The 17,005-nt window shown below is 50.8% G+C and overlaps 9 protein-coding genes across 9 annotated transcripts; 7 read left to right on the forward strand and 2 right to left on the reverse strand.

Annotated features, from left to right (window-relative positions):
* Window positions 1-1,377: 1,377 nt before the first annotated feature.
* On the forward strand, window positions 1,378-2,211 carry CC1G_01798 (hypothetical protein; the record flags this gene model as incomplete). The annotated part of the gene is made up of 1 exon (XM_001829066.2): window positions 1,378-2,211. The coding sequence occupies one exon, from the start codon at window positions 1,378-1,380 to the stop codon at window positions 2,209-2,211; it is 834 nt and encodes a 277-aa protein (XP_001829118.2).
* An 801-nt stretch (window positions 2,212-3,012) lies between these two features.
* CC1G_01799 (u3 small nucleolar RNA-associated protein 11) lies at window positions 3,013-4,196 on the reverse strand (the record flags this gene model as incomplete). The annotated part of the gene is made up of 4 exons (XM_001829067.2): window positions 3,013-3,518; window positions 3,576-3,762; window positions 3,810-3,923; window positions 3,975-4,196. The coding sequence occupies 4 exons, from the start codon at window positions 4,194-4,196 to the stop codon at window positions 3,013-3,015; spliced, it is 1,029 nt and encodes a 342-aa protein (XP_001829119.2).
* Window positions 4,197-4,357: 161 nt separating this feature from the next.
* Window positions 4,358-5,847, forward strand: CC1G_01800 (hypothetical protein; the record flags this gene model as incomplete). The annotated part of the gene is made up of 4 exons (XM_001829068.1): window positions 4,358-4,600; window positions 4,648-4,788; window positions 4,845-4,917; window positions 4,973-5,847. The coding sequence occupies 4 exons, from the start codon at window positions 4,358-4,360 to the stop codon at window positions 5,845-5,847; spliced, it is 1,332 nt and encodes a 443-aa protein (XP_001829120.1).
* A 313-nt stretch (window positions 5,848-6,160) lies between these two features.
* CC1G_01801 (hypothetical protein) lies at window positions 6,161-8,112 on the forward strand (the record flags this gene model as incomplete). The annotated part of the gene is made up of 9 exons (XM_001829069.1): window positions 6,161-6,208; window positions 6,257-6,321; window positions 6,379-6,420; window positions 6,477-6,552; window positions 6,630-6,672; window positions 6,812-7,185; window positions 7,234-7,305; window positions 7,359-7,460; window positions 7,513-8,112. The coding sequence occupies 9 exons, from the start codon at window positions 6,161-6,163 to the stop codon at window positions 8,110-8,112; spliced, it is 1,422 nt and encodes a 473-aa protein (XP_001829121.1).
* A 129-nt stretch (window positions 8,113-8,241) lies between these two features.
* Window positions 8,242-9,962, reverse strand: CC1G_01802 (seryl-tRNA synthetase; the record flags this gene model as incomplete). The annotated part of the gene is made up of 3 exons (XM_001829070.2): window positions 8,242-8,620; window positions 8,677-9,713; window positions 9,771-9,962. The coding sequence occupies 3 exons, from the start codon at window positions 9,960-9,962 to the stop codon at window positions 8,242-8,244; spliced, it is 1,608 nt and encodes a 535-aa protein (XP_001829122.2).
* A 92-nt stretch (window positions 9,963-10,054) lies between these two features.
* On the forward strand, window positions 10,055-11,364 carry CC1G_01803 (replication factor C subunit 4; the record flags this gene model as incomplete). The annotated part of the gene is made up of 7 exons (XM_001829071.2): window positions 10,055-10,177; window positions 10,230-10,336; window positions 10,393-10,690; window positions 10,751-11,043; window positions 11,105-11,138; window positions 11,193-11,279; window positions 11,335-11,364. The coding sequence occupies 7 exons, from the start codon at window positions 10,055-10,057 to the stop codon at window positions 11,362-11,364; spliced, it is 972 nt and encodes a 323-aa protein (XP_001829123.2).
* Window positions 11,365-11,499: 135 nt separating this feature from the next.
* On the forward strand, window positions 11,500-12,405 carry CC1G_13702 (cytosolic Fe-S cluster assembling factor CFD1; the record flags this gene model as incomplete). Its single annotated transcript, XM_002912124.1, has 2 exons — window positions 11,500-11,920; window positions 11,978-12,405. The coding sequence occupies 2 exons, from the start codon at window positions 11,500-11,502 to the stop codon at window positions 12,403-12,405; spliced, it is 849 nt and encodes a 282-aa protein (XP_002912170.1).
* Window positions 12,406-12,605: 200 nt separating this feature from the next.
* CC1G_01804 (hypothetical protein) lies at window positions 12,606-14,225 on the forward strand (the record flags this gene model as incomplete). Its single annotated transcript, XM_001829072.1, has 4 exons — window positions 12,606-12,929; window positions 12,986-13,951; window positions 14,004-14,087; window positions 14,145-14,225. 4 exons carry the CDS (start codon window positions 12,606-12,608, stop codon window positions 14,223-14,225), a joined length of 1,455 nt encoding a protein of 484 aa, XP_001829124.1.
* Window positions 14,226-15,251: 1,026 nt separating this feature from the next.
* CC1G_01805 (lipase) lies at window positions 15,252-16,821 on the forward strand (the record flags this gene model as incomplete). Its single annotated transcript, XM_001829073.1, has 7 exons — window positions 15,252-15,400; window positions 15,463-15,652; window positions 15,792-15,885; window positions 15,965-16,377; window positions 16,428-16,677; window positions 16,740-16,759; window positions 16,813-16,821. 7 exons carry the CDS (start codon window positions 15,252-15,254, stop codon window positions 16,819-16,821), a joined length of 1,125 nt encoding a protein of 374 aa, XP_001829125.1.
* Window positions 16,822-17,005: the final 184 nt, after the last annotated feature.

A 17,005-nucleotide genomic window follows, 5' to 3' on the forward strand; every position in this document is an offset into this window, starting at 1 on the left:
TCTCTACAAACTACGTTATCTATGATCGCTGCTAATTGCTTCTGAGTGGTTTCCTGATATCTTGGTTCTCTGTCGCTTCTCTATTCGTGCTCCGTCGTTTCCAAGCTTTAGTCTCTTTTCTCAAGATCATTCCTCAAGGACACACCTATACCATTTTAGTAAGGCCGGCATATCATTCTTGTTACTACAGCATATATCATCTCCATCACCTCGTGTTGTTCCACGGTCTACCATTCCCTTCGCATATCTAGACCAAGGTTGTCGGCGCTTTCAGAACTTTCGTCCCCCGGTCTATTCGGGCACTGACGCAAAACAGCAACTTTGCGCTTCTCATCTTCTGCAATTCTTCCTTCTTCAAGGACTTCAAGGACACTTCTATCTTCAGCCTATTCCTTTGCATCGTTTTCTATGGACTACTAGCATTCAAATCCTTTGCAATCCACGAGTACATTATTCTATTCCATCTCCCAAGCCAATCTGATCCCACCAAGTTTGACATTGACTGAGTGTATGGCGAGCGTCGAGAATCTGGGCACTCTGTCACTCCGCGAGCGATCGTGATTGCCAAGCTTTGATTCTTGCAAACGGGCGCTTAAAGCGGACGTAAGTAATTTGCCAAGTGTTTTGCTTTCTCCAGAGCTCCTTGGTATTCTTGACTTCAGAAACAGGAACCTTTACGGGATTTGGCTATGGTATTCCCATCGGGGGTTATCTTTATGAAGTCGGCTTGTTCGCAGACGCGAAAGTTGTTTTACCAGAACAGCTCTTCGGTTTGATAGCAGGCCGTTGGGCTCCTGATAAGAGAAAAACGGGTGAATAACACGATGCTGTGAATGTCCAGATAACCGTTGTTCTTCTTTTGCTGTCTAAATATTATACATGGTTGACCTTGTCCGTCGCCATGCAGTGTCAGCTTCTGCCGTTCTCCTTGCCACACCACGGAACCGCTCGTTCCTCTCGACTCGACATCCGTGCAGATAAGAGTCTTCCCAAGGATAGCTATCTGCCGTGAACCATGAGGTCCAAACCTCCCAGTTATGACAGCGGCTTGAATCGATGGGGTTCTACATGTATGATGTATCTGTTTGAAAGCCTGTGTTCGAGAGCTTCTTTGCTCTCCTGATTACTCCCTGCCATGTTATACCGCCATCGTTACTCTTAATACCCCGCGTTTACCCCGATGGTGCTACTTAACAGCTATTCACTCACATTCCTCCCACCTTCCGTTGCTTATCAGCGCCCTTTGGTTGGGCGCTTTCACGGTAACAGCTACCAGCGAACCCCGATAGGTTGACCCGGTCAAGACTCATAATACTCGTCGGGCAAGAACGTGCAAACACCTACGACGACAGAATGGCAAGTCATGCATATGACAGAATGAAGGACGACATTATCGATTCGCTGAGGGCCCGCCTGAGGGAGTACGAACAGAGGAATAAGGAGCTGCAGGACACCATCCAGCAGCTGCGCGAAGAGCTGGCCTCGCTTTCCGTGCAGCAAGATATCTGTCGTGCAGGAGGCGGAGGTCGACGACACGCATTTGCGGGATCAGGTTTAGCGGCATTCAACAGCTCTGGAAGCTCCATCTCCCCTCGCTCTTCGCCGCTGCCTTATCCCGGTGGGCGAAACCTCTCTTCGAGTATATCCGTTTCTTCGTCTTCAACCGGAGGTTCGAGCACCGATTCTATCGAGCGGGAAGCCATATCCCTCCTCCAGATGCTCAACAAGAACATCGTCTCCACCGCTACCAAGCTCAGCAAGACCATCGAATACAACGACCACTTCATGACTATCCCTGACCGCCGCAACGTCGACAGCCTCCACCAATCCTTGATCAAGGCAACATGGATGGTCGGAGAGAAGATTGCCAGCGAGCTTGGAGGGAGGCCGTCGCCCAAGGATGCAATGACAGATGACTGTGAGCCACCGAGGTTGTTGGCGCAGATGGTGTTCGAGATTGTGATTGCGAAATGGTGTGCATTTGTACTGGGATGGGAAGATCCCGGTATGGCCAGTCTGGGTGAGCTCCAAGTTGTTGCCAGAATCCACTGCGGCAGTAGTTTGACGTTAAGGGCAGGACCTGAGGCATACCAATGGTACCGCGCAATTTATGATCTCCGTTTCGCCCCTACCAATAGCCAACAATGGGGGGCGTCGGCCATGGCATGTCTCCGAGATGTCGCCAATATCTCAGGCTGGACATTTAAGTAGAACGTTTCCGTCCACGTCTTCCTCCTCTTCCAGGAATGAACCCAATCAATCACTCCCTCCTCTGATCACCACCCTCCACGGAGTCAAGAAGATTCTCGACGAACTTGCCTGCGGATCGAAACCCGTCGATATTTACCTCGTCGCACCAAACGCGCCGTTCATTCCCTCGCCAAGGGTGATGATCGACGCGTTCGCAATAGAAAAGAAGACCCTCTTCATCGTTCGCCGTCGACCATCGAGCAGCGACAGAGTCATCGCTACAACTGGACTGGGCTTGAAGTGCGCGACTGCTGTACCTCCGGAAATGGACCCGCTAGTGCCCCCCCCGGGTTGTTGTGGAGCGCGCATTCTTCGACGCCTTCTCCAAATCGGCAAAGATAGAAGAACCGCAGTCCCGTGTCCGTGTAGGTGGTGGGAGATCGGCCGCAGTGTCGAGGGTGAAGGTGAAATTAGAAGGGTGAACAGGATTCCACCCCTTTATGCTTTGTTTATTCTCGTACGTGTCACGTTGATGTGACCCCGCAGAAGCTGTCGACATTCTTCTATGCGTTCCTTATTTTATATGCACCCATATTCGTGACACCAGAAGCACTTTTCGATGACCCAATATTTCGTTCTCCATATGGCCTTTGGTTTGTTTCTCCGTGAAAATGCGTCCGTAATCTAAATCATATTGATACTCTTAATAAGACTGGGTGATTAATGAGATGGACAACACGGAAGGGAACAAACGGACGAAAATCAAATGGGGACCACACCCTCGACATAGTTAAATGTGCCCGATAGACCGAAGTCTCTCCTTCACCGTTTTCGCTCCAATTTCCATTTGTACACCCTAGGCTTGTAGGTTGCTTCGTCGACAACCTTGCTCTTCTTGAGAGGTCGTCCTCCACGAGCGTCGAGAGCGTCTTCATCGTCCTCGCTGTCGTCGTCCTCTCCGAACTTTTCAACGCCGGCAATCTTCTTTGCGGCACCCTTGCCCATGAGCAACCGCTGCATCTCGAACTCGCGCTGGGTGTACCGTAGCTGACGATCGCGTACTAGTCGAGCGCTGATTTCTTTTAGGAGTCGGGTACGTTTTTCAGTCGAGGATTGAGAACCGGAATCATGCGTCGTAAGGTCATCCTCGTCCTCCCACTCGCCGTCGACGTCCTCCAACTCCTCGATAGTCTGTCGAGTTTTGCGACGCTTCTTCTTGTTATCTCTAGTCTTCCATCCTAGATCCTCAGGGGTAGGCTCTGGTTCCTGCGGCGGAGAGCTGTGATCAGGCTCCGCGGCCGTTTTAGCTTTTTGGCCTAATGTTTGAGCTGGAAATGATGCCAAGGTTGGTGAATAGGAAGGGGAGGGACTAAAAAGGACGGTACCTTCTTCAAGACTCTCTGCAAAAACGAGATGCTTAGATTTGGACCGACCCCGTTTCTTGCCCGAGGGTGGGAGAATCCCAGCTTCCTGAAGCACCTCATATTCGTCCTCCTCGAGGTCTTCTCCACCCAAGCTGGACTTGAAAAGGTCGGCCATTTCTGTCAACTGGCGTTTGAGCCTGTCTATTTTCTGCACAGGTGTTAAATAGGTCAAAGAGACAGGTAGACAAATCGCACCTTGAGATTAGACAATCGCATCGTCCGAACGTAGTTTTCATCCTGGGTCTTGAGAACCTTGACAATGTCGGTTGGGATTGCAGCGTTTCCTCTGTCTTTTATGTGTACTCCTGCCTAGATGCATTTGAACAAAGATACAGAGGGCATCGGTGGAAAGGAACGTACCCTCGTCTTCTCCCTCTTCATAGAAAAATAGAATTCATCCTTATTTCGCTCAGCAGCCTTCTGCTTGAGCCTGTTCAGGCGGTCCTGCTTGGAGTGGTAGTCCCTTGCACGCTTGACATAGTCTTTATGCTTTTCAAGAAAACCTAGTTTTGTCCTATGGGCGAGTTGGGATCGCTCTTTGTGGTTTCTGCGGTGCAGGGAATTTCGAAGGGAGGAGGTCATGGTCAAGCGCTTGAGGCCAAAAAAGGAATTTGGTTGGGGGATAGCACGAGGCACGTGGGAATATCAAAATAGATCAAAATCGTCTCAAAAGCGAGGTGAATTCGAGACGATTTTCTGGTTTTTTGTAGCAGGAAGTTGACCCAATTCGTTCGCACCCAAGAATGGCGTCGTTCCAATTCCGTTTGGGAGATCTGCATTCAATCCAACCAATCCCAACTCACATCCAGGATGCTGCCCCAACTCACACAACTTTTGCTACCAACCCCAATAAAGTCTCTACCACAAAGCAGCCCTATGGCTCAGGCGACTCTGACGATGGCTACACACTCGTCTTCGCCAACCTCGCTGCCTTCCAAGCATGGCGCGAACAGGAAGAGGACAGGAACATGGTCGAATTCGTAAAAGTCAGTCGCCTCTTCTTGCGTCAGGTCCCATGCTTATCGTGCTCCAGGGTGATACCCATGGAAGCAAAGCAATACCACCTCGGTTCAAAGAACACACAAAACTGGTCTGCGCCCGACATTCTCGCAGCGGCAGGAAGAAATATGTAAAGAAACATCCTGAACGGGTCCGCAAAGTCCCCAGTAGAAAGGTCCGCCCGCCTTGTGCCCCCGATTCTCGTCTCAGCTGTTTATCGCCGTCCTTTAGCTCGAGGGCCAGGGCTGTCCTGCGTCAATAAGCTACAAGACGTATTTTGACACTGAAGAAGTTCGCGCTTGTTGTACGTCTGTTGCTGGTGTATCCATGCATCTCCGGGTTCTGATCGGTGTTTGCAGATATCTCGCAGCATTCCCATGAAATTGGACTGGCCAATCTGCCATTTACGCGGAAAGGTCGCAAAGCTGCAGTTGAAAGGGAGAAGGAGAAACGCGCTGCCAAAAATGCTACAAATGTCGCTTCCACGTCCAGTTCACCCAGTGCATCGGCCACGGGTCCTCCTGCTACAAGTGTGCCACCAGATCCCCCAACGTCCCACCTAACGAGTCCGCAACCCATGTCACCCCCAAGTCAACACATGCCTCAACCTCAACAACATATCCAACATGTCCAGCAACAGTCCCAGCAACAGCAACAACAGCAACAACATTCCCAGACGCAACCACAGCAAATCCAACAAGTTCAGCAGCAGGTTTCTCAGGTGCAACAGGTGCAGCAGCAAGTTCAGCCTGTCCAGCAAGTTCAACAGGTCGTGCCATCAGCTAGTACAAGCCAGCAAATGACGTCGTTCTCATCGGCCGTGTCTATGCTCGCTCCTCTACCGAATCAGCCCCAAGTCTATGCCACTACTCAGCAAACGTATACCCAACCTTACGCCATGCAAGGATATGCTCCAATAGCCCAACAACAGCCCATGTCAAATGAACGATGGGACAACATGAACATTCTCTTCTCGACCATCCGAGATCACGCCCGAACATTTGAATACCCTTCAGCAAGCGTTGCTGCTCTTGAAACGGTTCTTATCCGACTTTACCTCGAAAGTCCGATGGGCGTTGGAACGCCGGCGCCGAACCTGGGGACGATGATGACACATGTAATGAGTGGTGCCCGAGGGCCCACGGTGCAACAGCAGCAACAGGGAATGGCTGTCGGTGGCCAGAACCCCGGGAACGATGGTACCATCCAAAATCATAACGACGGAACCTCATAGACCTTCATGTTTTCTCTTCCCCTTTATCGCGGTTCGTTTCGGCTAGGAAACCAAGTATTATGTGTACATTAACTTTTGACGACCCCCATAGACACGACGCCCTCTTGTATTCCTCATGCATTCACGACTGTATCATCGCTCTTTTTGTAGCATTATCGTGTACTATTTAATTGCACTTTTGATTCGAATTCCCTTGTGGATGATGTCACCAAACGGTCCGAGCCTTTTCCTTTCGGATATCATGCACCTATCAGAGTTCTAAGGCCCACTGCCTCCGAGAGTGAATGCCCTTGACCTCTTGCTACGCCCACCCATGTCGTCCTTCAGCTTTAAACAAGCTTTTGGAAGGGAGAAACCCCATGTAGGTCGTCAAATCTGTCTCTCGATCTCCTCGTACTGAGCTGAGCAGTCGTCGATCACTGATTGGGTCGAAATCTTGACTGGACCCAATATCGCAGAAGAGGCATACGACGGGTGAGTTCCATTTTCAGCTCACTAGAACACCGAAGCTAACACAACATCCTATGCTAGAATCCCGGAATTAGTGGAATCGATAAACCTGCAAGCCTCCGGGTAAGTAGACGATTTCTCGGATAACAAGTCACCCCTGTTTATGTCTATATCTGTAGACCTGCAGAAGCCGCCCGTGCACTACGGAAGAAGCTAAAGCATGGGCAACCTCACCAACAGTATCGGGCCCTTGTGGTTCGTATCTCTTCCATTTCACTTTTCTCGGTTCAAGGGAGTCACCCTACCCTATCGATTCTGTTTACCTCGTTTAGCTCCTCAAAGCACTCGTCGAGAACTCTGGCGCCAAGTTCCATAGTACGTTTCCCTTAATCTTCTTTTGAATAATCTACAACCCTTCTATTATTTTCCCGTTACGCCACGAACCATCCACTTGCCAATCGATTCTGGACCGATTCACTGTATACTAATCGACCTTCTCTTCTGTTTTAAATAGGTGCAGTGACTAGTGATGGTCAACTCACCGACACCCTTCGTCTCGTCGCCTCCGATCCTATAGGGGACAAACGAGTCAAGAAGAAACTTGCTCTAGTACTGGGCGCTTGGCGTGAACAGTACCAGGACGATCCTTCCATGGCCTATTTTGCCAACCTGTACAAGCAATGTAGGATCTCCGAGAGATTGAAACAGGCGGACATGTACAGCCTGTTGGGTGCCCCGCCTCTGGAAGAGGATAAAAGGAAGATGGAAAAGGCAAAGTTGAAGGAGGAAAAGAGGGCCGCCAAGGAGAGGGCGAGGGCTGAGGAGGAAGAGAGGGCAAGAGCTGCCCAGAAGCCCAGGACCAGGAGGGTACCCTTTGATTTTGAGAGGGTGAGTTATCGCGATCACTGGAAAGCGCCGTACCTAACGTTTCCATAGGATAAACCCAAGGTCCTGGAGAGTATTGTGGAGGCATCCCAGGCCTCAAGCAACTTAATGAACGCCATTACCGTGAGTGTGACCGACACTCGTATCCACTATCGCACACTCACACTCTCCTTTAGCTGGTAAATCTAGAGAAGGAATCCTTGGAGGAGAATATTCGCGTCCAGGAATGTCTAGCGAAGGCGAAACAGGCACGAAAGACCGTTATGAGGTATACACAGGTAATTTCACCGATTGGCTTCCTTCCACCTGCATGCCTGAAGCGCTTCATAGCTGGTCGAGAATGAAGAGCTCATTGGTACGCTGATCGAGAGCACCGAGCGAGTAAACAATGCCATCGACACTTATGAACAGCTCATCGCAGCTGGGAATGCCGGAGACGCAGAAACAACCGATTCCATCGCCTCGAAGCTTGCAGCCACCAATCTATCCAATGAGGAAGACAGTGACCAGGAACTCCACTTTTCAGCATCGAAGAGCAGGTCAACAGACTACAGCCCACCGCACCAATCGAGACAGGTTCATCCTGATCTCGAGGACTTGCAGTTTGGAGCCCTAGGCTCAGCGTCCAGCCATCTACCGCCCCCTCTCCAACCTTCCAGACCCGGAAACAGGCTCGATGCCAATGACGACGACAATGAATACAACCGCCGTGGCTCTCTCTCGGACTTTAGCGACTACGAATCGTCTGACGAGGAAACACACAAAGCTAGGGCAGGCCCTTCGACATCTCGAAAGGCGTATGTCACCGTCTCGGACGACGATGATATCGTTTCCCGGTTTACACCACCAAGCAGGTCGACCCCGTCGAAAGTAGAGGAGGAGGATCCATTCGCCGATCCCTTCGCAGACGATTTGGCAACAAGGAGATAGCTGGAGGGAAGGTGGCAAAACGCGGTCGAGCTGAGGGAAGGCAGTTCTTGTATTATTAAACTATATTGCTAAGTAGGGGTAAACGTCCATACTGATCCAATGGGCTTTGATTCAGGGAGTCACGCCCGTTCAATATTCTCGAGTTTGCCAGCATATTCTATCCTTCATCATCGGAGGCCAGAACGGTTCCAGGACTGAAGGTAGCTGGAGTTTCTCGACCTTCCCGTCTTCACTAAACCGAGCACCGTTTTCCAATAAAGCTACGATCAAACGTGGGATGGCTGCTCCCGTGCCATTGAGAGTATGTGCGAATGGAAGACGTGAATCTCCCGCGTCCTTGTCCTTGAGTTGGGGTCGGTATCGGATGTGAAGGCGTCTAGACTGGTAGTCCGTGCAATTGGATAGAGAGGTGACTTCTCCCCAGGTTCCTCGGCCGGGCATCCAAGCTTCTATGTCGTACTTTCGATATGCACTTGCTCCGAGTTCTTCTGTCGGCATGTCCAGAACCCTGTAGAGTGTCCCCTTCATACAAGCAGACGGAAAGATGACTGGACGAATCCTTACCGGAACGACAAATTCAAGTCTCTCAAAATTTCGATCTGAATGTCTTTCATCTTTTCCATCATCTCTTCACTTCCTTCAGCATCTGTTACCGCAAACAGCTCGACCTTGGTGAACTGGTGTACGCGGTACAATCCACGCGTATCCGCTGAACGTGCTCCAGCTTCTTGACGGAACGCGTGCCCAATCCCCACGTACTTGAGCGGAAGCTCTGCCTGCTGGTAAACCTTGTTCGCAAACATCCCCGCTAGCGGAATCTCGGCGGTTCCAGAAAGAATAAGCTGAGGAGCCGTCTCGTGGTTCTTCGTGAGGTGGTACATATGAGATGCAGCTTGGTCTCGAGGTTGGAACCCGCACCGGACTGCGACGTCCGAGCGAACGACGTCTGGGGTTGTAACAGGTGTGAAACCGTGTTTAATAGCCACGGCCATGGAGTAGTTGGAAAGTGCCATCTCGAGGAGTGCTGCTTCATTTTTGAGGAAGTACCAGGAAGAGCCGGTCACGGTTGCTCCGCTTTCGAGGTCGAGGAGGTCGAGTTCTTTGGCGATTGCAACATGGTCGCGTTTGGGATCCGCAGGTTCGGTATTGGGTCTGCACACCTCTAGGGTAACAGCAGAGGGTTCAGGACCGACTGGTGATTGAGGATGAGTATCATTGGGGATGTGGAGAGCGTACGCCTGGTACGTTTGCTCAAGTTGCTGCAATGAAGCCTGCAGTTCGTGAACCTGTTGTTTCAGAGCAGCCGCTTCTTGCTTTGCTTTAGCCCTTTCTTCCTCATTCGCAGCTTTACGAATGCGTTCTCCGATTTGGGATTGTTGGTGACGCTGGAAGTTCAGTTGTTTGGAAACTTCCTTCGCCTCGTTGTAGAGCTTGGAGACTGTGCGGATATCTTCTTGAGGGATCGGTGCTGCACGTATCTGAGCATTGTGGATCTTGGCGTCGACATTTTCTGCTATTGACTTGTAGTCTAGCCGTGGCGGTGGAAGTTCGCTGACAAGTTTGCTACTCGATGCGGTTGACTTGGCTCTGCTGGAGATGTGCTTGGCTCACGGAAGAGATTAGAGCAGAATAGGCGCGCTAGGGGAGGCATAGCTTACCAGAGCTCTTCCCACAGCACTTCCCAATCCTTTACGCAGCATTTGGGAGATTCCGGACGACGACGAAGACCAAAAGGTCGTCGCGGGCGACGTGCTGGCCCGTTGGCGGTTGTCCGGGCCGTTAAATCCGAAACGCCGTCGCGTGTTGTGACGCGACGCGTTCCTGTAGCTTTCATCTTCTTCTCCATCCATGTCTGCCTCAACGAGCAAAGGAAAAGCTGCTGACACTGGCTACGAACTACCTTGGTACTCCAATCTATTGTATCTATTGAGCGCTACTGAGAATGCCATTCAGGGTAGAAAAATACCGTCCACAGGTGCTGGACGATATTGTCGGCAACACTGATACCATTGAACGGCTAAAGGTCATTGCACGGGATGGCAATTGCCCTCACTTGATTATCTCGGTAGGCGCTCATCCCCTTAACCGAGAGCTCTTACCCAAACGTGCCATGTTAGGGAATGCCAGGAATTGGCAAAACGACTAGCATTCATTGCTTGGCCCATCAATTACTCGGAGATGCTTACAAGGAAGGCGTCCTCGAACTCAACGCATCAGACGAACGGTGCGACGTTTGGCCTCTTCGCTTTACGATCACAGTCTCAACGCTTCTGTGGACAGCGGCATTGACGTCGTGCGGAACAAAATCAAAGCTTTTGCTCAAAAGAAGGTTACTTTGCCACCAGGCCGACACAAGATCATCATCCTCGATGAAGCCGACAGTATGACACCTGGCGCTCAGCAAGCTCTCCGAAGGACCATGGAAATCTTCTCAAACACCACTCGTTTCTGCTTGGCCTGTAACATGAGCAACAAGATAATCGAACCCATCCAGTCGCGCTGTGCGATCCTTCGATATGCCAAACTGCGGGACCAGGAAGTCCTGAAGCGGTTATTGGAGATTTGCGAAATGGAAAAGGTCTGTTCCGGTTTCTTCTACCGCCTACCCGTGAAAGGACAATACTTATATGAAAGACAGGTGCAATACAATGATGATGGACTGACCGCTTTGATCTTTACGGCGGAAGGCGATATGCGGCAAGCAATTAACAACCTTCAGTCAACGCATTCAGGGTTTGGCTTCGTCTCGGCCGACAATGTGTTCAAAGTCTGCGACCAGCCACACCCTATTGTTGTGCAATCCATGATTCGAGCTTGTCTAAAAGGAGAGATCGACCCTGCACTCGAAAAACTACACGAACTGTGGGATCAGGGGTACAGTGCTGTGGACATTGTCGTTACTCTTTTCAGAGTGGTCAAGACCTTTGACGAGTTGAGTTGTTTCAAGGTTTTCCATTTTCGTCCTAAAGCCGTTAATTAATTATCCTTGCAGCATGCCCGAGTATACGAAACTGGAGTATATCAAGGTCAGTTCCAGCGCCGCTCAAAGATAGTTAATTATGCTGAGTGAGGTTTGGCAGGAAATTGGGTTTACGCACATGCGGATACTGGAAGGCGTAGGGACACTGATACAGCTTGCAGGGCTTGTGGCTCGATTGTGCAAGATGGTAGGTTCTTCCATTCCTCTTTTGTGTCTGGAACCAAGGCTTATTTTCATTACAGCAAATGAAGCCAGAGCTTCTAAAGATATAGGACATAAGAGCCTGTCCCGACCTGTTTACATTTCGGTCCTAATCCGACTATCTGATTACTCATCCTTGGACAATCTTTTGTGCTCTGTAATGAACCTTGCTCTCCTTTACATTTGACATTGAGTTATCACCATCCATGGCCACGCAAGAATCCGCTGTTACGAAACGCCTGGCAACAGTGAAGCATATCATCCTGGTGCTTTCGGGGAAAGGAGGAGTGGGCAAGTCGTCGGTCTCCACGCAATTGGCACTCAGCCTGTATGCCTCGTCTCCGACCGCACGGGTAGGGATCCTGGATGTGGATCTTACAGGTCCCTCGATTCCGCGAATGTTTGGTGTGGACGGGCACGGTGTGCATCAGAGCACTAGTGGGTGGGTGCCGGTGTACGCTGACGGTGCCGCTGCCCGATTGGCGTGCATGAGCGTTGGGTTTCTCCTAAAGAAGAAGGGGGATTCCGTGGTATGGCGAGGGCCGAAGAAGAACGGGATGATTAGGCAATTCCTGAGCGATGTGCGGTGGGGCGAGCTGGACTATCTGGTGATAGATACACCACCTGGTGAGTTTTAAAAAAGGAAACCGATTAAAGGTGTTAATTGAACGGGTTGGTTTTTAGGTACTTCGGATGAACATTTGTCGTTAATGGAGCACCTGGCGGGGGTGCATTCGCGGCTGTCTGCTGTTATCGTGACGACACCACAGGCTGTCGCACTCATGGATGTAATGAAGTGTCTATCGTTCACACGGACGGTGAACCTGCCTGTTCTGGGTCTGATTGAGAACATGAGCGGATATGCCTGTCCCTGTTGTGGAGAGATCTCGAACGTGTTTTCGACCGGCGGAGGAGAGGAGATGGCGAAGAAAGAGGGAATACCGTTTCTGGGGAGTCTACCGGTGGACACCGAACTTGTATCACTGCTGGACGGGGAGGCGCCTGTCGAGGAGACAGAAACCCAGGGATTTGGACTGGTTACACGGTATCAGAAGACTCCAACCGCAAAATTGTTTTCTGGGATTGCGAGTGGTGTGATTGCTGGGCTGTAGAGAAGCAACGTGGAGTCGGGGGTTTTTGAATAAATAGAGCTTTGGTTTGCCTCGTTTTCTGAAAGTTGGTCCGAAATAGGAAGTGGTTCGTTGAATGCTCGAATGTGCGACGATTCCATTCTAACCTTTTGCCTTTTCCCTTGATGTCACTTGAAATACTCTGACTCCTTTCTTAATTTTTTTTCTGACCCATCTCCCCGATGGACGACCACCCATACACGACTCCAGACGAAGACCCTTTTCACGTTCAGCCACCAGCACGACTTGTCTTCCACAAACGCTCCAGCCTCATCGACAAATGGATCCACGACCAACAGCAAGAACTTGAAACCGACACTTCAGAACTCATGCTGCCCCCGCCGAAAATACACGACGAGGAAGAGCCTCGCTGTGGGACGCCAACGCATCCCTTTTTGGCGTACCCCGACATCGGGCGCCTGTCGCTGGACCAACTGGGAAAACGGCAGGACGACGCGTCGACGCTGTACAGCTATGACCTCGTTGATGACGACGACATCCCAGAGGTGAGTTGGACTGGATGGTAGATGGTGCGCTGGGTGTTGACCGGTCGGCGTTCTAGGTTCCTGCGACGCCAATCAACAAAAGTCCCAAGACCCTCCTTACCTCCTCCACCTTCCGTAATCTTAACCTTTCATTTCGCGCTACTGCGAATGCTAACTCCACCGGGACAACATCCACCACCGATGACCATTCCAGCCCTTCTCCAAGGTCACAGGCTCGCATGTCCATCTTTTCTCGCTCTTCTCGCCACACCTCTGCTACAGCACACACCCGCTCAGCCAGCCTCTCCACTGTAAACACAACAATGCTCAACAACTCTCCGACCGTCAAGGGCCAGTCCGCATCCACCTCAAAGTGGCGCCCAAGCGTACTGGGTTACTTTCCTCAATCACCGTCTACCCCAACGATACCCTTTGATCCAACCTATACCCCTCCCCGCCCCAGTCTGTCCTCCGGGGATACCTACACCTCCTCCAATAGCGCTTCTCAGACAGCAACTACCCTCGAAAGCGATCTGCCGACAACCCCGTCCCGGCCCTCCTTTTTCGAGTCGATACGCTCCAAGAACCGCTCCAGTCTGAGCATATTCAGAGCCCAGAGCGGCCATGCATCCTCGAGCTCAATTTGGTCACAACCCTATCGCGCCCCGTTCGACGACCAAGAGGCCCCTCTCGAAATCCCTCCTATCGGCAGTGGTGCGGACTCTTGTCGTGTTTCCACCTCCGAGGACGCCAATTCAACTCTCCCTCGCCGGGTACCCTTTGCGATGAAATCGGTGAATCAATACGATAACCTCCTCGATGACGAGGATGACCTTGCCCATTACGTCCCTCCACCGTCCAAACGCGAATCAACTTCCACTAGGAGTTCAATTAGCTTCACCGCTCCGAACAACACCTTTTCACGCGTCGGATTCGGCTCCCTCAACACGCGTGGAAATCAGAAGAAGAAGAAGAAACTCGTCATTAGTGGAGTTGGCGTCCACGAAACGCGTAAATTCGAGGGTGTAAGGCGGTGGTGCGAGGTAAGATTCCTTGAACTTTGCGCTGCATCCCCGTTTCTAACCCTGCGCCCAGAGCTTTGGAGAAATCCGACAAGTTACTCGGGCACCCAACGGCGACCTCCACATTGAGTTTCGCAAGGCAGATGTCGCTGATACTGTACGTAACTTCGCCAAAGACCGATCTCCGAGTAATAATGGCTCGTTTTTTCATTAGGTTTGTCGCGTGCGAGCGAAGGTCTTTATCGCCGGCGTTGGCAGCGTCTACCTGTCATGGATCACGGGTGACAAACGTTGAGCAGGCTTTCCATTCATCCCTTTTTTAATCTCTTCTTTTTTGGTGAGTTCCGCTGCCACAACCCTTTTGAGGAATTTCCTAATCGTGCCATAGGATTTCTACGACCATTTTCACGATTCTCCAACCGTACTGTTCCATCCTAATACATTTTGGCTTCAATTTTCGACGCCACATTCACGACCTTTGCATATCTCTCCACCCTTCTTTTCTTGCTTATGTTGTCCTAATGTCCATTATGAAACCCCAAAAATATCTGACACCTGTCCGGTAGTTCTCATATGCAGTAAGTGCCCAGCCGCCCACAGACCGGCGTCAACTTGACTAACGCGCCATCCTTCTTCCCAGTCACCAACCTCATCCAGTCCATTCATATATGTCATTCACGCACTCGCCTGTATCAACCCCATCCACCTCCTTCATCATTTCCGCCCCTTTATACCATCTCATTAATAGCCGCATACATACCCCATCTTCTTCTGGTACTTGTTTCAATACCCCTCAGCATACCCTTTCCATCTGTTGGCTTTTTATCTCTGTCTTCTCCTCTTCTCTTGCTCTCCTTTTTTTAATTATTAATTCGTCACGCCCGTCCGTGTATGTAGTTGTACGTTCTGGTCCTCAAGTGCATTGCATGTTCTTCTTCCGGTTTGGAATAGACCTTGACTTTTATAGCTTTGCATTTGTTTCCGCTTTGGAACCTTTCGTCATGAAAACGTGGCGCCACCGCCTGATATTCCTCTTTCTATTTAATTGCAAATTCCTCTAATTGGCAGTTTCCGTTCCTCTGGGCTTGGGAACTTTGGAATTTGCCTCCGCCTCGAAGCTCAAAGACGGATATGTCAATGTCAAGGATAATTGGAACAGAATTCTGATCCTGGCCGGTTTTCCCGATCACCATGGATTCGAACAGGAGGTTGTCTTTGAGAGTGGGCGCAAAGACACGAGGAATGTCACGACATAATAAGACTATGTATACACTGCGAACCGTACACCCCCAAGTTTCTCCTATTCCCCAGGTCATAGAACATGGAGAAGACACCACTAGTGGTGGTGGAAGGATTCCTAGGTGGAGGACTTGGCGCTAACCTCTGGAAGGGGGTCGAAACTCTTATCAACCCATCCCATCTAGACCTAGACGAACACTCAGAAGGCTACAGGCGAATCTTGACCGTCAGGTGCGTTCACCTGCCCCTATTCTCGTATCTCCTCGCCCATCCGTCATTTTCGAACCTTATAGTGTAGGCCCCGTAAGCTCATTGCACGACCGCGCCTGCGAATTGTACTACGCTCTCCGTGGAGGCACAGTCGATTACGGTAGCTCGCACTCCTCAGAACACAACCATGCACGTTATGGGCGGACTCATCCGACCGGAATCTACCCTCGGTGGTCTAAAGAACGCCCATTACACTTCCTTGGACATTCAATTGTACGTGTACTTGTCTTTCAGAGCACCCCTAAGGATTAAATGGTCCCCTACTTTATCCTTATCAACGGCTCTGGGCTCCGGGTTGTGGTGCTGCAGAGGCGCGAGCGTTAACGTAGTACTCACTTCTCGTTTACAATAGGGCGGACCAACGATTATCAAGCTCCAGCACTTGATGAAGGAAGGGCATTTTGGAAAAGATGCAGACCCGGATATGGTTCTATCCGTTACCTCGAGTGAGTGGCATACCACCAGCCCCTGGCCCCGTGGGTGCAATGATGCCTCGTGACTGACCATTACATTCCTTTACGCCAGTTTGTTCACCCTTCAGAGGAACCCAGCTGGTCTACACCCTCGGGGAAAGCACCCATTCCGCACCCTCAGTTCGACCCTTCTCGGTGGGAGCTCTCATCGCAAAAGTGGTTCACCTGCTCGCATACATCGCACCTCCTACTCCTGTCGCCAACGACGAGGCGTCTGTCGATGGACGCAGGTCTAGCTGGCTGGAGTACTTCCAAGTCCTCGACCTCCATCCTGAATCCCGTTCACTTTCTTACCGCGATATTTCGTTCCTTCAATTTCTCCGATATCTCTGGAGAAGTGATTGGGCAGAGAGTAAGGATGCGACGCCTTATGATATGACTTTCGAGGCTGCTGATTTGAGAGAATCGAGCGGGGAGGGACTTCCTTTCCCCAATACCTTTTATCAGAGCCATGTTTTCTCCATGGTCAGTACTCCCTGTTTGGCCTTCCAGCTCGGGACTTACTCGTCCACTAGACAAAACTAATGTCGCCTTCGTCAGGCTCTGGTCAGAACTATCATACTCCCTCTGGTATTTCATGGATAGCCTCAGGCCCCCTCTACCTGATGTCTCGTTCCATCGGCAAATTCGACTTCTCACTCATCCGACCATTGCCCAGTTTCTGTGTTCCACCCAAATCGGGACTGGATCCCCTCGAGGAGTTTGCGAAACTCTCCCCTCTCCCTGCTGTCGACAACAGGGAATCTTCAAGTATACTGGAAGATTGTATGTGTCATTTAGATGAGAATTATTGGGCGAACGACGGAGTCGTTCCTGTGTTCTCTCAGCACCACCCTTTTACTTGCCAGTGAGTTTCCACCGGATGTCCGGATAGACCGAATTCACATGTTTTTTGCCCAGCCCATCTAGGTGTCTTCATGAAGGCGAACACCAAGACACAGGCTCTCATCCACTGTCCCCTGGCCTATGGGTTGTCCGGCCATTGGTAAACAATCGCTCCCATTTCTTCGTCACCCCTCCAATACGACCTAAAGAATCGTCCCAATCGGCATTTTGGGAAAAACTAGGTTGTGACCTTGGGGCAGTCGACGCT

The sequence above is a fragment of the Coprinopsis cinerea genome, assembly GCF_000182895.1.
Source record: "Coprinopsis cinerea okayama7#130 chromosome 1 map unlocalized cont3.1, whole genome shotgun sequence".
In the NCBI taxonomy this organism is placed as follows: Eukaryota; Fungi; Basidiomycota; class Agaricomycetes; order Agaricales; family Psathyrellaceae; genus Coprinopsis; species Coprinopsis cinerea.